The sequence below is a fragment of the Rhagoletis pomonella genome, unplaced genomic scaffold (assembly GCF_013731165.1).
Source record: "Rhagoletis pomonella isolate Grant_MI unplaced genomic scaffold, Rhpom_1.0 Rhpom_scaffold_00003, whole genome shotgun sequence".
In the NCBI taxonomy this organism is placed as follows: domain Eukaryota; kingdom Metazoa; phylum Arthropoda; class Insecta; order Diptera; family Tephritidae; genus Rhagoletis; species Rhagoletis pomonella.
The window spans coordinates 4891040-4913525 of NW_023458557.1; the positions used below are offsets into that span (position 1 = coordinate 4891040).

At 40.5% G+C, this 22486-nt stretch overlaps 1 protein-coding gene across 3 annotated transcripts in view; it reads left to right on the forward strand.

The window, feature by feature from the left end:
• Positions 1–22486, forward strand: part of LOC118734996 (MAGUK p55 subfamily member 6) — a gene marked incomplete at its 3' end in the record, with an annotated part of 403145 nt that overhangs the window by 192591 nt on the left and 188068 nt on the right. The window contains 2 exon segments of one of the 3 annotated variants that reach the window (XM_036464593.1): positions 17919–18017; positions 18071–18265. In XM_036464593.1, the coding sequence (XP_036320486.1) occupies positions 17919–18017; positions 18071–18265 (294 nt within the window). 3 annotated transcript variants of the gene reach the window in all.

Consider the following 22486-nt stretch of genomic DNA (forward strand, 5'->3'; position numbering starts at 1 on the left):
TTTTTCTTTCATGTTATGAATAATAGCAGCGACGAAACAATGAAAAAGGAAGACATATATAGCATAGAAAAACGTGGTGTGAGTCGCGAAATTGCTGGAGAAATGGCTGCTATTTCGATTACTAGCCCATCGAAAATTGAGCTTTTGTCAAAGGAAAACTTTGACACCTGGAGTATGCAAGTGGAGGCGCTCTTCACCAAAAATGAACTTTGGGGCTATGTTAATGGCACGTGTGCGATGCCGCCGGAGAGTGATATTAATGCGAAAAGTGTTTGGCTAAAGTGTGACAAAAAGGCTAAGGCGGACTTGACTCTTTCGATGCAACCATCAGAGCACAAGCAAATTCGTGGCTGCGACACATCGCGTAAAGTATGGCTCAAATTGGAGTCGATATACGCATCAAAGGGGCCGGCGCGCAAAGCCACACTTCTGAAACAGATCATGTTACAGATACTTGATGAGGGTGGTAATGTTAAAGAGCATATCGCGACATTTTTCGATGCTGTGGATAAATTTGAAAGCATGAGTGTACCAATAAATGGTGATTTGTTGTCAATCATGCTGCTGTATAGCCTTCCGTCGTCCTATGAGAATTTTCGGTGCGTTATTGAATCTAGGGATGAATTGCCCAAGGCCGCGGTGTTAAAGATTAAAATTATCCAGAAAAGTGAGGCACGTAAGTAAACTTCTGGAGGTGCAGTAATTGCAATGGCTGCTGGTAACCGCGGAAATTGTGTAAAGAGACTCGTGAAGAAAAAGAGAAAAATGCTTCTAAAGCTATTTTTAAATGTTTTATGTGCGGTGCACCAGGTCATAAAGCGAATGTTTGTAAAGCTAGGAAGGGAGAAAATTCTAATCGTCTTAAACAATCTAACCATGAAGTCAATGAATCGTATGCGGTATGCCATACGGAAGCAGAGCAATCATGGGATGGTTCTCACACTCATCGTGCGAATCATACTTGGGTTCTTGACAGCGGTTGTACTGGACATTTGTGTGGCGACGTTTCGAGTTTTTCGTTTATTAGCAAATCATCTAAAGTCAAGTTGAACCTTGCTAGTCATGCCTGCGCAGATGTCAAAGGCAAGGGCATTGGTGATGACAGTGAACGACAAATAGAATTTAAGAATACCTTATTTGTGCCGGATGTGCGAACGAATCTAATTTCTGTTGCGAAAATCACCGATAAGGGGCATACAGACGGAGCATTTGTTAGTGATGCAAGCGGCAAAACTACCCTTACCGCAGATCGAAAGGGCGATTTGTACTATTTGCGCGAAAGCAGCGAATGTGGCGTTGTTCAAGAAAAGTGTCCCGAATTATTTAAATGGCATTGCCGGCTTGGCCACTTGAATGCAAAAGATTTAATGAGAATTGTCCGTGAAGATGTATTACCTTCGACTAAAGCTAGCGAAACTGAGGAAATAGCAAAATGTGAAGTTTGTTTAAAAGGTAAAATTACTGCATTACCATCTAACAAGTTTCGCGAACCATGTGAAGAACTGCTAAAGGTTGTCGTGGGTCCTTTTAGAGAAGAATCCATTGGTCGCGCAAGGTACTTTGTTACCTTCATAGAGGACAGCTCAAGGTGGTGCGAGAGATATTTTCTGCGTCAAAAGTCTGATGTTTTTGAAGCTTTCAAATTGTATCAAATGTGCATTGAAAGGCAAACGGGTCAGAAAATAAAGTGTCTACAGTCCGGCAAAGGCCGTGAGTATTGTAATAATATTTTTGATCAATACCTTGCAGATCATGGCATTTTAAGAAGGCTTAGTGTTCCCGGAACTCCTGAGCAGAACGGGTTGGCCGAAAGAATGAATCGGACATTGCTGGATATGGCTCAGTGCCTTCTGCTGCAATCTGGTTGGGTTGCATCTTTTTGGTCGGAGGCTGTAGCTACTTCATGTTTTATTCGCAACAGATGCCCGTCAAGCAGCATTAAATGGAAGACACCCTACGAGAAGCTCTATGATGACAGACCAGAACTTAATTATTTGAAGATATTTGGATCAAAAGTAATGGTACTCAATAAGGATCCAGGTTAAAGTAAACTTGCGCTGAGGGCTACAGAAGGCATATTTGTAGGGTATCCTCGAGATAGAAAAGGTTATCGCATATGGGTTCCTATCACTCATCAGATTATATGTGCGCGAGATGTTAAGTTTTTAGAGGTTGGTCAGAAACAGTCAATAAGGAAACATCTATCAGATGATTTGCCGCTTTTTGACACAGGCAATAAAAGTGGTGCGCATAATGAAAATTTCGTTGAATTTCCTCCACAAGAAGTCCAAAAAGAGAGTCTTGAGGTTGTTTCAAGCTCAGAAGGCCCAAACTTCTTCGTACTGGGCGTAGAGGGCGCCCCCGAAAAGTATTTCGTTCTCGAAATTCTGTAGAAAAAGACGTCCAGCCTCTCGAGTCAGATGGTGACTTAGAAGATATCGATGATGACGTGTTCACAGGTATAGCTGAAATTGATACACGTATGGCTTTACGAGGTCCTGAGTGTGATGAGCTGAACGTTGCTATGGAAGCCGAAGTTATGAGTCTAGTCAAAAATGACACGTTTGAGATCATCAGCACCGATAACCTTAAAAATATAATTGGATGCCGCTTTGTACTCGAAAATAAATATGGCTCCGATGGGAGGATTGAGCGGCGTAAGGCCAGCCTTGTGGTTAAGGGGTATGGCCAAAAATACGGTGTCAACTACAATCAAACATTCGCACCAGTAGTAAGGCTAGATACAGTTAGACTTTTATTGGCCTTAGCAATACACTTTGAACTTAACAACTTCCCTGTCCTCATACAATGCATTTTGTTAATGCCCCACGTCCTCCGGTTTTTTGCTCTAATATGTCAAAGAACGTCCAAATATACCATAACATATAATTTTTATAAATTGTTATATAAAGCTTTATCTTGTTTTTGTTATTTTATTTTATGACTCATGTGTGACTCATGGACGTAGGACGAAACAGTTTCTTTGCCACGTTTAATGAGTCACATGTGAACACATCTAGCAAAGTTGCTTTTGAGTTACATTTAGGGATGTTCCGATACAAGTAAATACGAGTATGTACTCGATGCTTTTGTTTTGATAAAAACTACTTTTTTTACTCGAATCGTTGTTTCGATACCTACTTGGTATTGGAGTGCAAGGTGGCAAAGTCTTTCTGGCCACGGGTGGACCGGGGCGGTCTGGGGAGCTCTTGAGACTAAGCAAGCTGCATCTCTCACTACCCCTTACTGCACCAGCTGCATGGAGGATAATGAGGTGGAATCATCTCAACATCTGCTGCTCTGGTGCCCCGCCTTTGCTAGCCTAAGGTTTAAGCACCTTGGGTCGCACTTTTTTCACACTCCCGATGAGCTCTCGGGAGTGGACATCAGTCAACTGTAGAGCTTCGTTGTGAGCACGGAGCGTTTCTTCGGAAAAAAGCCATAGGTGTCGTCCTTCTCCCATAGCTTCCTCCCTCTTTCCCCTCCCTGCGTCCCTTTTTGCTGAAGATATACGTAGCGGCGAAAACGTATGTAAGCTGAGAAAAGCATTATATGGCCTCAAGCAATCTGGCCGTCAATGGTATATCAAACTTAGCACTAAGTTATCTGAAATGGGATTGAAGCCCCTGAAAAACGAGCCGTGTTTATTTTATGGTACACTCAATAAACAGTTTTGTTCGTTATTGGTCTACGTAGACGACTTGTTACCGTTTGCGGGGGTCGTCAACGTGTGGGGATGCAGTTATCCGAGGCTTTTTTGGTGTTTTCATTGGCTTTATTTTATTACGTGACGGGTCCCAAACACAGCGCACAACCATTGTTGGGGTGGATGGTATTCAACCGGATACACATTTTTATAGCGGGCCGCTTGCTTTAAGACAGACGCCCGCTTGCAGCCGCACCTCCTGGTGAGCAGACGCTGCAGACTGCAGTGAGCCCTTAAACCGAATAAGTCGGAGTGGCCCCGCCTAAGCTCCCTCTCTTACTGCCGTGACCCAAGCCTCCACTCGGGTTGGTTACCGCATTGAGCATTACCGGGAGAAAAGGAGGGAAGAGAGACGTCTTTTCAAGAGAAAGAAAAGAGAGGCAGAAAGGCGTGAGTGCGAAGAGCTTGAGATGCTGGCAGACAGGAACGCGGCTCGAAACTTCTATCAGAAAATAAGGCAGCAATCAAATGGTTTTAAGACCGGCGCTAGCTCCTGCAAAGATGAAGATGGAAATCTGGTAACAGATGTCCCTAGTACACTTGCGATATGGAGGGAACACTTTTCATTGCTTCTAAATGGCGAAACAGATGGCGCGTTTGATGAAGGAGAACCCGAACCCATGTATAGGGACGAAGCTCACGTCCCTCAACTCGACCAAGACGAGGTGAGAACAGCAATAAAGCGGCTTAAGAACAACAAAGCCCCCGGAGCCGACGGTATACCGGCTGAGCTGTTCAAAGCCGGTGGCGAAGAATTGGTGGGGCGTATGTACCAGTTTTAAGCAGAATTTGGTCTGATGAATACATGCCCGAAGAATGGAATCTCAGTGTACTTTGTCCAATCCACAAGAAGGGAGATCCCGCCGTTTGCGCCAATTATCGCGGAATAAGCCTTCTTAATATTGCATACAAGGTCCTGTCGACGACACTGTGTGAAAGACTGAAGCCGTTCAGGAACCAGCTGATTGGACCTTATCAGTGTGGCTTCAGACCTGGTAAGTCTACCATTGACCAGATTTTCACAACACGTCAAATCAAAGACACTAGATAAGCAAATCGACATACACCATCTTTTTGTTGACTTTAAAGCTGCTTCTGATAGCACGAAGAGGAGCTGCCTGTACGATGCCATGTCCAAATTTGGGATCCCCGCAAAACTAATACGGCTATGTAGAGTGACGTTGAGCATAACCTTCAGCTCCGTCCAAATTGGGAAGGACCTCTCCGCGCCGTTTGAGACCAAACGAGGTTTTAGAAAAGGCGATTCACTCTCGTCCGACTTTTTCAATCTGATGCTGGAAAGCGTAATAAGAGCTGCCAATCTGAATCGCAGCGGCACCTATATATCAAAAGAACGATGCTGCTAATGTATGCAGATGATATCGATATTGTAGGTCTGAAACAAAGAAACGTAACCGCAGCATTTTCCAGTTTAGAAAAAGAAGCTAAAGAGGTTGGTCTAGCGGTGAACGAGGGAAAGACAAAGTACCTCCTGGCAACATATAAAGAGTCTACGCGTTACGGGACACACGTCACTGTTGGCAGATATAACTTTGAAGTAGTGAATGACTTCGTCTACCTAGGATCCAGCATAAACACCACCAAAAACGTCGGCCTGGAGATCAAGCGAAGAATAACTCTTGCCAACAGGTGCTACTTTGGGCTCGGTAGGCAATTGAAAAGCAGAGCCCTCTCTCGACGAATGAAACTCACGCTCTACAAATCTCTCATCATCCCCGTCCTTTTGTATGGCGCAGAATCTTGGACGATGTCGAACAATGATGAGAAGACTTTACGGCCCTGTTTTCGTGGACGGCGAATATCGGAGAAGATGGAATGACGAACTGTACGAGCTTTTTAACGACATGGACATAGTTAAGCGCATAAAAATACAGCGATTGCGTTGGCTTGTACATGTTGTACACATGGATGACGACTCTCCGGTGAAAAGATCCGTCGACTCCGCACCCATGGGTGGACAACGAAAGCAAGGGCGCCCACGAACTCAATGGAAGGACCAAGTGCAGAAGGACCTGTCTGCCCTTGGGATAACCAACTGACGCAAATCCGCGCAGGAGAGAAGCAATTGGAGAAGCTTTTTGGTCTCGGCCCAAACCGACAAACGGTTGTAGTGCCAAATAAGAAGAAGCAGAAGACGACTTGTTAATTGCATCGAAAAATTTGAGAAACATCGAACATATTAAACATCATCTTTTAAGAGTTTGAAATTAAAGGCCTAGGTCTGGCGAAATATTGCTTAGGCTTGGAAATTGAACAAACAAAAGAAGGTTTTGATCTGAAGCAAACAGGATACGTGATGGAACTATTGAAGCAGTATGGCATGGAAGAATGCAATCCTGTCGTGACGCCGTCTGAGGTAAATGAACAACTATCAGGTGTAAAAGATAAGCCATGCGAAGGAAATCCATATAGGGAATTGATTGTAAGTTTGATGTATTTGTCGGTAGAAACGCGACCTGATATAGACAACACAGTCTCTCGACTAGCGCAGTTTATCATGAATCCAACTATGTGTCATTGGCTTGCTGCGAAGCGGGTACTCAGATATCTGGCTGGAACAGCTCACAGGGGGTTGATGTTTCGCAGAACGGGTGACCCGTTAATAGGTTATACCGATGCCGACTGGGGTGGTTGTACCATTGATCGTCGATCATACACGGGCTATGTCTTCCTACTGAGTGGCGCAGCGATTACTTGGAAATCGCAAAAGCAGCGCACAGTTGCGTTATCTTCGACTGAAGCGGAACACATCAGTTTAGCAGAAGCAGCTAAAAAAGCAATTTACTTGCGAAGTCTTTTCTCTGAGCTGGGCTTACGAATGTTTAACCATATTACAGTTCTTGTTGATAACAAAGGAGCTCAGTATTTGGCGAGTGACCCCGTATTTCATGCTCGCACGTAACACATTGACATAAAACATCATTTTGTTCACGAATCAGTTGCCGCTGGACATTTTTACGTGCAGCATGTACCAACGCAAGAGATGGCCAAACCGCTACCCAGAGTGAGTCACGAGAGATGCCTAATAGGACTAGGATTTTCCGTTTAAGATGACCTTGTTATTGAGAGGGCGTGTTGGAAATATTCAATCTATGTATTTGTCCTTAGTTACAATATGGCATCTCCTTTTACTTGTAATTTTTTCATACTTTCTTATGCTTCCTTTTTTGTATTACATTTCCCTTCTTCTCTCTGTAATTTGGATCGCAAGTTAATTAAAATATTTTCTTTAATTGAGGACAAGCTTTTTTATTTAAATCTGGGAATTCCACTGCCATCGTAAGAATAATTTATAGCGCTTTATCGGATAAACAGTTTGAATACAGCAAAGATCTCGAAACGCCTCGCGAAGTTCTGCAAAAACTCGACGAAATGTATGATAACAAGTCGACCGCTCTACAAATAGTCCACAGATGCAACTCTTTAAGATACTCGTCTTTCCATCTTTGACTGAACTGCTGATGCAATAATTTGAGTGTTTCCCAACGATTTTGTAGTGAAAGGTTGTCGAGTTGGGGTTCTGGAGATGCACGAAGTGGGGCACCCCGCAAGAAGTGGCCAGGTGTTAGAGCTAACAGCTCTTGGGGATTGTCGGAGATGGGTGAGAGAGGTCGCGAGTTCAACACTGCTTCAATACAGGCCAGTAAGGTTGCGAGCTCTTCGAAGGTGAAATGGTAACTCCCAGCAATTGAAATTTAAAACTCTTGACGGCCGCCCATGTGGGGAGCGTTTGGCGGTAAGAAATGCCATTCAAAGCCGTGGAGATTATATTTTGAGCGTATATCGTCTGACATTTCCTTAAGAAATCTCTTGAAATCAGTTCGAAAGGCTCGATTGGCACCTACGAAGTTTTTCCCATTATCGGAAAATACGCGTTGTGGTGGTTGTGCTGCTTGGAACGCTTTGGTGGAGAGATCTGAACACGTCTCTAAATGGATGGCCTTAGTCGAAAAGCAGATGAAAACGCAGACATAACCTTTCAGCAGTGGTGATTTTCGCAGTGTACATGACGTAACATCAAAAGGACCTGCGAAGTCAATTCCAGTGTGAGTGAATGGCAAGGAGAAGTTTGAACGCTCTGGCAGTAATGTTGCCATTATTTGTGAACGCGTATTCTGTTTTAAGATTGTACAGGTTTTGCACGTTCGTATGCAATTTTTGACCTGTGATTTTAATCTAGGAATGAAATACTCTTGTCTGGCGGTTCGGATCATTAGTTGATGTTCAGCGTGCATCAGCAAGTTGTGTATAAATAGAAGAAATAGGTGGCAGAATCTGGAGGAGGGTGGGATGATGATAGGATATCTCTCATTGTAAGAGAGTGGCGAATTTGCAAGACGGCCGTTTACTCGGACAAGTCCATTTTTTATCGATAAAGGGGTTTAAAGTCAAAAGGGAACTCCTTTTGGAAATGGATTGTTTGTTAGAGAGTTTCGCGTATTCATTGGGATAATGCCTTTCTTGGGCGAGTTTAATGAGACGAGATTTAACCCAATGAATTTCCCTTTGAGTAATTACCGTTGTTTCATGATGGATAATCGAAGTAGCCTGTATGCGATTTCGCGTGGTTCGATGAAAGAAACGAAAAATGTAGCATATTACTCTCAAGGCTTTTGACCAGGATGAGAAACGGTTTAAGAGATCAGGTTCTTCTAGTGGATCAACGTTTTGACGAAATGATGTTGGCCATTGATCTGAAGGTTTCTTGAGCCAGACCGGTCCGTGCCACCAAAGGGATTGTTGAATTAAGTCCTGTGGTCTGCAGCCCCGCGTTCCTAGGTCAGCAGGATTAATTTGGGTTGATACGTGTCTCCATTTGATGTTTCCAACGTTTGTGATGATTAAGAGGTGCGGTTAGCTACATATACCTTCCATGCGCATTTAGGTTTTTCCAGCCACGAGAGAACTATAGTCGAATCCGACCATAAGAATATTTCTGTTTCCCCTAGAGGAAGTTTATTAATAACGTTTTTGATACATTTGGACAGCAGCACTGGACCGCAAAGTTCCAGACGTGGAAGGCTTACTGTTTGTAATGGTGCGACTTTAGTCTTCGAGATAAGTAGGTGAGATGCAATAGTATTGTCGGTCTGAGTTCTTATGTAGATGGATGCGCAGAATACCTTCTCCGACGCATCACAGAACTATTTGATTTGGTGAAAATTGCATCCATCTGGGTATTTGGGTTTGCTCGATACTAGGAAGATCCGAAATAAATTGGTTCCATTTTTGCAGTGAAAGTGGTTTAACGCATTCGTCCCACGCAGTGCCATCCAACCATATCTGCTGCAAAGTATTTTTGCCTGAACAATAATAGGCGCTAGCCACCCCCTCGGGGTCAAAAAGTTTCGAAACCGAGGATAAAATTTGTCGCTTAGTAGCACTTGTAAAGGGTGAACACACCAAAACTGCGACACTTAGAAATTACTACCAGAAACAAACTAGAAAGCTTTGAAATTATTTTTTTTGTATTGTATAACTTGGAAGTTTAGATGTTATTAAAATGTTAAAATATTAGTTATTATTTGCTCCAAATGCATATGATCGGTATTTTCATCGCAGACGAGCCATCATGTTCTGCACGACGGCATCATCGACTTTACGCTATGCTCACAACTACTTTGTTTTGCACTCTTCAATATTTTTGACTGTTTCACCTGTTTTCTTCAAGATTCCCTTGACAATTGACCAATATTCCCCAATAGGACGTAGCTCTGGGCTATTGGGTGGATTGCAGTCGTGAGGTACAAAATTGATGTTATTTGCATTATACCACGTGTGTATGGTCCTTAGCATACTGGCAGCTTGCCATGTCCGCCTAGAACGATGGCCTACTCCTTATCTGTTGATAAATGACAGAAGACGCCTTTTGAGGCACTCATCCCGATAAACTTGATCATTCATTGTCCCGGATGGGAAAAAAGGGCTGCTCTTACGGCCACAGGAACAAATAGCTTGCCAAACCATGTGGATTTTGGAAATTTGGACTTCATTTTCAGCTTACAACTTTCAGGGGCATCTTGACGACTTGCAGCAGTATAAAAATCTTGACCGGTAATATATTTTGAATTTTTATAGCAGTAGGTTTCGCAGTCCATAACAATGCAGTGGTATTTTTTATTTTAGAATTCATACAACTTCCGAATGCGGGATTTCGCTGTAACATTTTACTTTGCGCCTCGCTCTGGCGCTGTTTGAGCTGTAGAACATCTCAATGAAGCTTTCCGCTTTACCTTTTGTACGAAAAACTGCGATCTCCGTACGGATTTTGCAACATAACGCGACAAAATCTTCGGATCTCGCGAAAACGCACTGAGGACCTTCCGAGCACTGTTTTTATCACTTTGACCATGCTAATTCCCGCTCCCTGGTTTTCTCGTAACTGTCAGGCCTTATTTGTACCGATTAAAACCCTGCAAACTGTCGAATAGTGCACTCTTTAATTTTTTAGCAATTTTACGTGTACTTAAAGCCGGATCATTTATAAACTCGTGCAAAATGGTTTGTCTCGTTTCTAGCTCGGTTGCCATTTTTAACTCAACTAGGAATCAAATTCAAATGAAATTTCTTCTACGTTCAACTAAGGTCATGGTCAACTTATGGTATTTGAATTTCAAAATATTGAATTCGTTTTGGGTAAGTTATAAGGTTCCCAAAGTGTCGCAGTTTTGGTGTGTTCACCTTTTAGTTGGTTTGATGGGCTCGGTTGAATAAGAGAATGCATCGTTTAAGGCGTTCCAACGAACGCCAAGAGTTTTGGTAGAGCTAGAGGAATCAAGTTTGAGAAAATTGGAATCGAGCAAATCTTCGGTCGGGATCTGTTTGATTAGGTCGGGGTGATTAGCAGTTATTTTTTTCAAACGAAGACCGGCTGAGAGCAGACATTGGATAATTTGGGATTGTGCGGTAAGACAAATTCCTACTTGTGCCTATCAGTCAGTATGTCGTCGACATAAGTTTCTTCGGTTAGAATTATCTTGGCTAAAGGGAAAGAATCTTTGGCGTCGGTTCCCAACTGGTGTACGGTGCGGATGGCTAAATATAGCGCACAATTTACTTCGAATGTTACGGTTTTAAGCCCGAAATCTCTAAGTTGGGTCTCGTTTTCTCTACGGAAGAGAATTCGTTGATACTGTTGATCGTCTTCATGCAACAGAGTTTGGCGGTACATTTTTTGGATGTCGCCGTTAAAGACGTATCTCTACAAACGCCAATTTAGGATAACGATCATGAGGTCTGTTTGCAAAGTGGGACCGATATGCAAAATGTCATTTAGAGAAACTCCGGATGCTGATGGTTTGGAAGCGTTAAATGCCACGCGAAATTTGGTGGATTTGCTGTCGGGTTTGATAACAGAGTGATGGGGTAGATAGTAGGAGTGGTAATTACCATTTTGGTGAATTTCATCAGAAGTGATAGGTTTCATGTGGTCCATTGTCAGTGATTCGTCTAAGACCCGATTATACTCCTCTTGAGATCGGGTTTCTTATTGAGCATGTGCTCCATTCGGATCGCTTGCTTCATCGCTTGTGCACGAGACGGACCTAGAGACAGCTTAGACGGAAAAACAGATTAAAAAGGTAGACGGACTACATATCGTCCATCACTCTGCCGATAGGTGGTGTCTTGAAACAGCTTTTCGCAATACGCATCTCCTGCTGAAGGGAGATGTGATTCAGCGATCTCCTCTACTTCCCAGAACCGCTTAAGTTGAGAATCAATACTCGCTCAAATCCTCTGCAACATAAGTGTGAAAAGTTGAGCAGCTGGTTGCTTGTAACGGTCCGCTCAAGTACCATCCAAAAATTATATTTTGCGCGAGAAGGCTGCCAAGAACTTTGTGTTGGACTCCTTCAAGAAGAATTTCAGGTATTAGGTCGCTACCTATTACCAAGTCGATCTGAGCGGGAGTATAGAAGTGTGGGTCAGCGAGGTCCAGACCTTTTATATCTGAAAGTGGGGGTTTTTTGATTTGGGAAGTGGGTAAGAAGCTAGTCGATTTGTGGAGAACAATAGCCTTGGAATCGATGCGAATGTCATGACGTTTGGCTACGAGACGAATGTTGCAGACCCCCAGCAAACATTGAGGTTAGTTATCGATTAGATAATGATTGGAGAACTAGCCACATTCTCCAATCTCAAACGTTTGAGATCGACCCGAAAAACTATCGAGAATCATAGCAATCTCAACAAAAATGGGACATAGTTCTCGACTCGAGAAAATATAAATTCTCTAATCGAATTCTAATGTTGATCTCTAATGGGACTCGAATTTGAATTTCAAACTGCTATTTTGCTTTATTAAATAAAACGCTTTGTTTGTAAAATTTTTGTTAAATGTATTTGCAATAAAATAATAATGAATTATTTGAACTTACAAAAAATTATGATTCATTCATTTGGAATATTGCTTATTTACACTTATTTGAATTTGCGTTGTTTCTCTAATCGTTCTCGAATCGAATTCTAATGTAGTTCGTCATCGACTCGAGAACGATTAGAGAAATACCCTAGTTATCTAATGTAGAAATCCAAATTTCTCTAACGTTAGAGACTGTGTTTGCTGGGCCCGAGTCGCATTTTCCACGATCTTTCCACCCATGAAAAATTTTCTCGATTAGTTGAGAGTCTTAAATGATGTTGAACCTTTTCTGAGATGAACGTTTTTTGAGAGCCTTGATCTATTAAAGCTCTTAGCGGAAAAAGTTGGCCCAAATGCTCGATGTGTACTTGGGCGGTGGGAAGCAATGTCTTTTCGTTGTTGGTTGAAAAGTTGGCTTGGATATGAGCATCACTGTCGGTCGAAGAAATAGATGACTCCTCGCAAGAAACCTTTCCTTCCGTGATGTCGAAAATTGGATGTCGGGTTTGACTGGAGGTAGGTGCAGTTTATTGGGTATGCAACAAGATTGTTGCATTTGGTTTTGGTTTAGGTTTCTGATTCCGTACTGGTGCTTCGGGAATCGGTTTGGTGATGGTGGGGGGATGTAACATTGTATGATGATTTTTTTTGCAAAGATAACATCGGAAGACACTTGAACAACTGCTCAGAATGTGATTGTAGGCTAAGCAATTAGAACAATAGCCGTTTTGTTTGACGAACTTGGTTCGCTCAGGGATGTTTAATTTACGAAATTCAGGGCATCATCCATTTGGGACCAGTTGGGTAAGTCCTTCCTGGATTTGAGGAATTGCTCCCAGAGGGAGAGGGTTTCCTCTGGAAGTTTGGTGGAGCAAAGATAGATAAGAATAGGGTCCCAGTCGGAAAGGAAACACCTTGCGCTTTCAGGCACGAAAGGCAATCATTAATGGTGCTTTGGATTTTCTGAATGCCTTCGCTGTTTTCAGATGACACGGGAGAAATGTAAAAAAGAGTCTTCAACTGTTTGTCGATTAAAATCCTTTTATTTTCGAAACGGGCTCTTAAAGCTTCCCATGCTAGAGAAAAGTTTTCATCGCACAAGGTATAATGTTTAACTATGGCGCCAGCTTTTCCCTTAGTTTTGTTTCGCAAATGGTAAAGTTTCTGAGCGGGTGTTAACTTGGGGTGGTTAAGATATACGGCCGTGAACATATCACGGAAAGATGGCCAATCCTCATAGCTACCGTAGAACGTTTGGGTATCACACGGAGGTACTTTCATACATGGTATCGAATTATCGATGAAAGCCATCGACTGGCGGGAAGTGGAATTTTTGTCGGTTGGGCTGCCCTGTAAAAGCTTGAGTTGATCTAGGATATGGGATTTGCAAATATAAAAACTATCGGTGCACAGTTGAAATTTAGCATGGGCCTCCTCCTTAAAATCGGCAGAAATTGAAATCTCTTCGGCAAGGCAGACTTTTTCATGTCGCAACGGGAATTAAGGTCTTGCAACTTTACATCGAGTAAAGAATCGGTATGATCTTCCGGATCTTCTTTTTCGAAGTTGGTGCAGAAATTCACCACATTGTTAGAATCGAAGATAAACTTCGACATTAATGCGGAAGCTACCGACATACTGGATATTAATGAGGGCTATTAGAATCGAGAAGTTACTTTTGGAAGTGTAAACTGGAGAAAGTCACCAATATTCGAGAAACTGATTGTAAATTCAAGGCACTACTCTCACAAGATGAGCCTATTCGCAAGGGATTTTGTATGCCTCTAGTATTTCCAAAAGTCAATCACTTTACAACGTTCTTATCGGCCTTAATATTTTGGAAATATGGAGAATATACACTGCCTTTTGTTTTATACGCTAAGCAATGCGAATTAAGTACACTGGAACACCACTTTTTATTTTGGAATGTAAATAAAAAATTATAATTTTAATGGGAAATTAATTTGGTTATATGTGTGTACCAATGCAAATCCAGACATACACACGTCTGAAGTAATGAAAATTTTTTTCTATATTTTCTCGCAGTATTATATACGTAGTATAATTTGAGTGATTAATAAAGATGGGGATTGTTACTAAAATGATTTTATATTTAGATGTTGGGTACAAGTCGAATGTACTCAGACTTCCACAAGTCGCAAGTGCTTGTAGGATTTCCTACTGGGTTGACACACTTCTTGTATTAATTGCAATTTCATACATATGTACATGTGCATAGAAATTCTTACAAGAAAATGAAACTGGATCAACGAATAATTTGGCTAAACGCCGGTGCCAACGGCGCTGTGTTCGTTTGCAATAAATTTATATGCACGTATGTATGTATGTATGTAGCGCAACTACATACATATGTACATCAAAACGAAGGAGGTATAATAAACTGTGATTACTGCAGGCGCCGACGCAGGCAGCAGAAAAATATTTGTTGGTTTTAATAGGGATATCGGGAATGTGACACGCGAAACAATGCATACATACGCTTATACAAATATGCGTATGTACATACGGATGGAAGTTAGCGAAAACAACGAGTGCAAATTTGATGAAAAGTAGCGAGTGAAACTGTGTAAATATGTACATACATATATAACCGCGTATATATTTCATGAAACCGTTTTTCGGGTAACGGTGAATATTTTACCGAATTGTACAGTTGGTAGATATATGCAAAATTTTTAAGGAAATTGTGTGGTGTTTTTATGTATATACATATGTACATGAATATATTTGACATGCGTAGGATGGGTACCTCTCATTTTCGGGTATTACTCCCTCGGTGGCCTCTGGTGACTAAATAAAATCCCGCGGTGGATGCTTGTGGTTGCCCTGTGGTCCAACAATGGTCGGCTGTACTCCTTGGCTGTAATCAAATGGATCCCACGTTGGGCGCAAGTTACCAAAGTGCGTTTGGTTAGGTGCCGCAAGCACTTTTCACACACGTAAAATTGCTTCACTGAGAAGCTTAGAACTTTTGGGTGCAAAGGAATTAGGCCTTTATATGCTTTTGGCAGATAATCTGCCTATGCTTAGCACTTAGCACAACACTTTTTTGTTTTTGTTTTATTAACTTTTTGATTTTTAAACCACAAATCGCTTGGTGCAGCGATTATACGGATTGGGAAAAACGGCTTGTCACTCGCTGTGGAAACTTCAAATTTTTTTAATTTTATCGCGGTGTCTGCTGCCGTTGCCGATTTGGTGCGCCTGAAGATAACGAAGGGAATGAGCGAGAAAATAGAAATATTGGAAATGACAGCTGCCGTTCAGTGTTGAGCAGCGTAATTTCTAATGTCGGAATAGTTGCTTTTCCACTGTTTCAAATTTGGCTCGCAAGGACCATCCTAAGAAATTACGAGATTGCGATTTAAAATTTGCAAAGTAATGTTTAATCCAACTTGTAATTCATTTACAAAATGTACTTAGAACTAATTAATATTTTAACAACGATTTTTTTGAATGGACTGTATGATGAGATTTATGACAGGTTGATTAGCAAATATAATGTGAATTGAGCAATTGATTTGGGTTGCGGAGTTCGGAGGGAACTCGCGCAACGGGAATGGTAAAGTTGAAATGGGTGGATAATATTAATATATGTATAGATGGTTGATACTTAGTTTGCTGAAGTGCAGGTGAAACTCCGCGATGTTGTTCAACTCCCGCGTCGATAATATGAGATGAATCCAGGTAAGTAGATGTCGACCTCCAACGGTGTTGTAGAGAACTTTTTTTTTAGTTGCAGGTGTTACGATCCCTGCTGTCTTCTGTTCAGGTGGCGATGAAAAAGAGAGAGCAATGGCAAGGTTGCAAATGCTTTTATAATCAACACTGGAAAAGGATTCCAGTGCGCCTATGGGAAGCAATTCTTTTGTAGTGTGCGGAATATCAATAACCGATAACGCGTTCCAGTTTTGGTTTAATTCCGGGAACAGAGGGCTGTAAGATCGAAAACCAAGTGAGAACAAAAGGTACGGGAACGTTTCCGTAAGAACAAAATGCGAATCAAGCTCTTGACAACGTTCTCAAGAAGAACAGAATGAGAACGAAACTTTCGGGAACGAGATCTCTTATCATTAGGGTGAACTGTCCATTTATGGAACAATATTCTATTCAAGAAAAGTTCGTGTCTTAAGTCTTTCGTTGAGTTAATTTGTATAATTCTGTGGTCATAAGCAATAACCGTCTAAGTCGAAGAACCTTATTTCGTGAAAAAACGTTTTAAATATTTGGATTGTAATGTCAGCCTTATGGGGAAAGCAAAATATGTTCGTCTATAAATTTTTAAATAGCCTAGCTGGCGAAATGGGGATTTCACATACACATCGACTTAGGTGGTTATTGCTTATTACCACTTAATTATCTTTCAGTTCTTTTTTGATAAATTTTATTATTCCAATCTAACGAATTTTAATATTTCAAACTAACGAATGCTATGTGAAAAATGTTGTTCTGGCTTTCATTCTTCGCGAGTAGTTCAGAGAGGATTTGTTCCCGTTTCGTTCTCTGTCAGAAAGTTCCTGAGACTTTAGTTCCCACACATCAAACGAAGTTTTTTAACAAACATATGCTGAGCTGGAATCTAACTATATAAACAGCGGTTGGAAGTTATTGTTTGCGGACGGCTCCAAATCCATCGATTCCACCTCATTCGCGGTTGTCACTGGCACAGGAGAAATAATTTGCAACTGGCTTCTCCCTTCAATACGTTCTGTCTAGAGGAAAGTTCCTTATATGTACAGACAGTAGATCATGCATCTCGGCAATAATGTCTCCGTCCAATCACAATTCCATAATTGAATATATCAGAGACGCGGTCATTGGCTCCCCTCAGAATATAAGGGTAATGCGGATTCCTGGGCATGCTGGTATTAGAGGTAACCACTATGCTGACTTTGCAGCGAAAAATTTAGTCAGAACGCCGGCCTTAACGTACAATGTTTTAACAAAGCAAGACATTTCCAACCTTATTATGCGCAAAAGGCACCAAGAAAACGCAAGCGAATGGAAAACATACGAACATCATTACACGGACATTAACCCAGACAGAAATCGGATTACCTACACGTCAACACTACCAATCAGCGCTATGAAGACATACATCCGATTAAGGATAGGGCACACTATCTTAACGCATGCCCACTTACTGTCGGGTATAAGCCCCTATCTAAGCTTCTATCAAACACATTCTCACACTCTGCGCGATTCTTCACACATCAGCGCGATTCTTCACACAGCAGCCCACGACTCTGACAACATTGATGTTACAAAATTACTAAGTGAACCTTCTGAAAAAAACATTATGATTGTATACAATTTTTAAAAACAATGATTTACTAAAATTTATCTAAGATTTGTACTTACATCTGTACTAACACATAGCACGTAAACTTTCTACCTATCGATAATTAAAAGACGGGTGAAGGCCTCGTTGCCAGTGCTGCGTTTATGTATTTATATAATAAAATTCTTTTGTTATATAAATAGTTATAATTAAATAAATAAATAGTTCCCAAAAAAAGTTATTCGAGAAAAATGTCTTTAGACTATTTTAGTTCTTTTCCAAAACGTTCCGTATACTTCTGTTCCCATTGTGTTCTCTTCGAAAAGTTACGAGACCGACATTTAGTTTCGATCATACCTTTTGTTCTCGGTCCTTGAAAAATATAAATGATTTTAGTCATTTAATTACCTAGTTGGAAATTTTTATATTATATTTTATTTGCAGAGTTTTGCTACATGTTTTACATATAGATATTTGATAATTTCGGTATTTATTTATCATTCATACTTAAATATTTTTACTCTTAGTGCTTTATGCGAGCTTTATTCGATTATAATCCATTGGAGGACTCGCTGCTGCCTTGCAAAGATATTGGATTGCCTTTTAAATCGGGTGACATTTTACAGGTTTGTTGGAACAAAATTTTCGAAAAAGATTTTTCTTATGCTATATTCTACAGATAGTAAGTGTAAAAGATCCGAATTGGTGGCAAGCAAAAAATACGCATGAACAATCTGAACGAATTGGTCTGATACCTTCACAGGAATTAGAAGAACGACGTAAAGCTTTCGTAGTACCTGAAGCTGATTTTGCCCACAAGATTGGTTTATGTGGAACCCGGGTAAGGCTTATATTTTGTTATCTGAAAGGTTCGGTAAGTTTTTTTTAATCAAAGATATGTAATTTATTTACCTAAATAGTACATATTGTCATCATCTTGTATTAATTCTACTGCACTGTATTCAATACTTGCTTGATCTCAGCTTGGATGTTACACAATTAAGTATATAAGGTTTGGATTGTTAAATGAAATGAAAAATCCATGATACAAAAAAGAAGGTAGTTTCAATAAATAACTTTTTGATTAAAAAGCAGATTTTTGACAATTGCTCAATTGTAAAAAATTCGAAGCGGCGTTACCCAATTTAAGTTTTTTGGTGGAGAGAATTTTATATCCTAAATTTGAGAGTATAAATAAAACAGTTGTCTTAACATTTACCTTTAAAAATAATTAATATCCTATCTTAAAAACGTTTAAATTTTACATTAAATTCGATAACTACTTGCGAAAGTCTTTAATTTTACATTAATAAAATTTTAGTGAACACAATTTACAATTTTTTTAGTGTCATTATGTCACCGGAATATTTCACAATGTAGCTAGCGACTGTTACAGTTTTCTATGTCGGATACGATTGTTTCTGATATTATTCAGACACTGAAATTACGCATTTCGATATTGGGTTTGTCCATGTCTTTCAAGTAACTTGAAAACGGAATTTACTTTGGGCCCATTAGCCCATGACTTTCAGAGAAGAGAGTATTATCCAATTCTAGTATATTTCGACAATATCGTTGTTTCTTTGCGTAAAAATAAATATATTTTACTGTCCAATATTGGAGGGGGTGTGAAACAACATTGATGATTTATTGTTAGTATGAAAACTAGAAACACAATTATCATCTTATTGAGCATTAGACTTCTTCTCTTTCAAAAACAAAAGGGGAAATATTCGGTTATTTATTCAACGGTTTTGCGGTGGGGAGCGGAGACGGAGGGGGATTCATTGAAAAATGGAGTAAAATTAGCATTTTGACAGAGAAAATGTAAGTCCAACTACGGCTACGCTGACCACAGTATTTTTTACAAAGAGGTCCATATTTTAAACCGAATTTATTAAAAAATTTGTATCTGAAAATTTGAAATCTTTATTTTAAACTAACGTTTAACTGTTTGACCACACGTGTGTGCTAAAATTTTGTGCTTTGGGTTAAGCGTTTGGACACAATGGGATGTATGCATAAAACCTAAGCAAATGCTTTTTTTTAATTTCAGACCTTGTACTCAATTCGTTCAAATAAATTTAAGTGAAAGATATATTTTAAGAAAAAGCAATTGCTCAGTTTTTATGCATACGGCCCAATAACCCAAAATACCTTTTGCTTGTTCAAAATACGATTCTAAGAAAAAATGTTAGTATATAAACAAAAAAATAATAACCAAATTTGGAGGATTTTAGATATTGGGTATGGTAGCACGAAATGTCACAATCTACTTAATTGTCAGACTGTTAATATGGCGCCGAAAAAGTGACAATGGAACTACCTTCTTTTTTTGTTTCATGGAAAAATCATTGAATAAAAGCAAGTCGTTTGGAACATTCCCACGACAGCCGGTTCTACGTACCGGAATGACTCGGGTTTTACCCGACCAAGGGCTGTTGCTTCGGCGATCTAACCCCGTTTAGGTCGGCGTAATCCATCAAACGTTGCTCGATTCCAGGGCTACGTCTGCTTCGTACCCTTCTGCTCAGGGCTGGTATAGAGTCTAACCCAGGGCCAGAAATTTACACCTGCTGCGTATGCCAGACAGAGTGTCCGGATTTGGCGATTTCGCGCCAATTTGGCGATTTTTTTGGATATTTGCGCGTAAAAATTTAGGAAACCGTCATTGGTGATTTTTGACTATTTTTTCCTTTCAAATAAATTTTTTCCAATTATAAAAATATACAAAACTTAGTTTTCCACGATAATTTTACAGAAGAGGCTAATGAACTGCGTGATAAACTTGACTTAAGAAGCATATTAAAAGACTGGGAAAAATTTTTAATCACCCTAATCGTAGAAATTTTGAAACGATTACCTAGTCAATTAAATACTTTTAAAAAAGCTTTGATTTTGTCACCAAAAAAGTGTGTGAATCACAAGAGGGCGAGTTTCAGAGACCTGTCAATTCACTATTTGACTTTGATGGAAAGAAAGGCAGCGGAAACTGAATATTTAAATATTTTAACTCTCCCATGGAATAACTCATCATCATCATCATTCCATCCGACTCTGAAGAATTTTGGATAATTGCTTACGGAGTTAAAACCGCAACAGGCGATAAACTGTTTGCAAATATAAGTAAATTCATATTATTATCCTTGTCGCACTCACATGCTTTGTTGAGCGCGTTTTTTCCGTAATGAATTCAACAAAAACTAATATTCGGAATATAAATATAATTCAATAGTTGGAATAAAGTGTTATATGAAGGCTAATAGTTTCTGCCATGATAAAAGCATAGTAAGGTAAAACCGTTCTCTCAATGCGTCGGCCATGAGTTTTTTTAAGTTTGCCAACATTTTAAAATCGTATAAAATTGAGAGTAAAAAAAAAGGAATTGTTCAAAGTTGTTGTTGTTTGAGATTGAAAATGAGAATGTGTGTGTGAGTTTGTGTGTAAAATTTTAAAATTAAATTGCTTGCAAACGTCAAGAATTTGAAAAATTCCTCTCAGCGGTTCTACCTTCCTATTTTTTTTATCTTGGTTTCTGCTGCAAAACGTTTCCAATATCAAACAGTATGTCATCAAGGTTGAATAGCTCAATATATGACAACAACAGAAATGTAAATCATAAGACCCTACAGTTGATTTTGAAGAAATTGTGGAAATAGCTGATCTCGCCTCATTATAGGTTTTTATTTAATTTTTAGCGCCGAGCTCTTAAAACGGATTGTGCGATTAATCAATTAATATGAGTTATAATAAATTTAATAATTGCGCAGTCCTATTGCAACAAGTGTTGAAACATATATTTTTAAAAAGTATGCGTATTTTTAAAGAAAATTGTTTGTACATCACTATTATATAAGTGATTTGTGTTATTTATTATTACCCTCTGAAGGTATTATATTCGCTTTTGGTTTTAAAAACTATATTATAACAAGATGTCATTTTTTAAATAAAAGATTTGTTAAATCGATTTCATGAATTAGGAAAAAATTGGCGATTTTTGGCGATTTTTTTTCAGAAATTGCGCTTTTTTTTTAATCTGGACACCCTGATGCCAGAGACGACTGCATACAAACTCCTCCTCGGTCAGGTGCAATGACTGCGACGGGTGGAGTCACTTCCGTAACTGCTCGGGCCTACGTATGCACCGGCAATGGACCACGTCGTTCGTGGCCCCATGCTGTGTGAACCGGACCGCCTCCACGGCAAACCACCACCCGCTCGGGCAGCACACAATCAACACACCCACACCCCAACACAACACAACAATAGACACACAAACATACATAATAGCACCCACACACCGCCGCCGGCAACTCCTAGTCCCTCCGACAATCTGCTCTGTTTGTCAGTCCAGAATATACCGTAACGTGACATCAGTCAAGTTCAACTCCTGCCTCGGCTGGTGCCACTTTAGGGCATAATCAGGACTCCGCAACACGCGAGATTGGACGAGTGACTATGTGGGCCCCTGCTGTGCTGCCTAGTCGCATCCCTCCCCCGCGACGCCGCCAACCACCACCACAAGGCAGCACCCCCTTTTGCAGGACATACAGTAGGGAGCCGGCAGGCAACACAACTCTTTAACACCGCACATCACAATCGGTGTCCCAAGGCACACACAGGTGCTACAATTTAACTGCAACGGACTCCACAGCAAGAGCGAGGAGATAACTATCTTTATGGGAAGGCATGGAATATTAATAGCTGCGGTCCAAGAGACGAAGTTGCACGGCAATTCAACCCTGTTGAATTGCGCCGGATACAACGTGCACAGTCGAGATCGCGAGCGAGACAATGGTGGAGGTTTAGCGTTCATCACGCACCACACCGTGCAGTATCGCCTTATTGAAGCAGACATCGACCGCAGGGATACCATCCTAGAATGTCAGGGTATTGCTATCCGGTCAGGCGATCTTGAGCTCGAAATATTTAACGTATACATACCCCCTGTCACCAGCTGCCGGCAGGATATCACCCTGAAATAGGTGCGCTACTGAGAGGTGAAAACCGTATGGTAGTTGGTGACTTTAACGCGCACCACGATATTTGGCACTCAAGCCTGTCAAATGATCGTAGGGGAACAGACTTGGCTGAG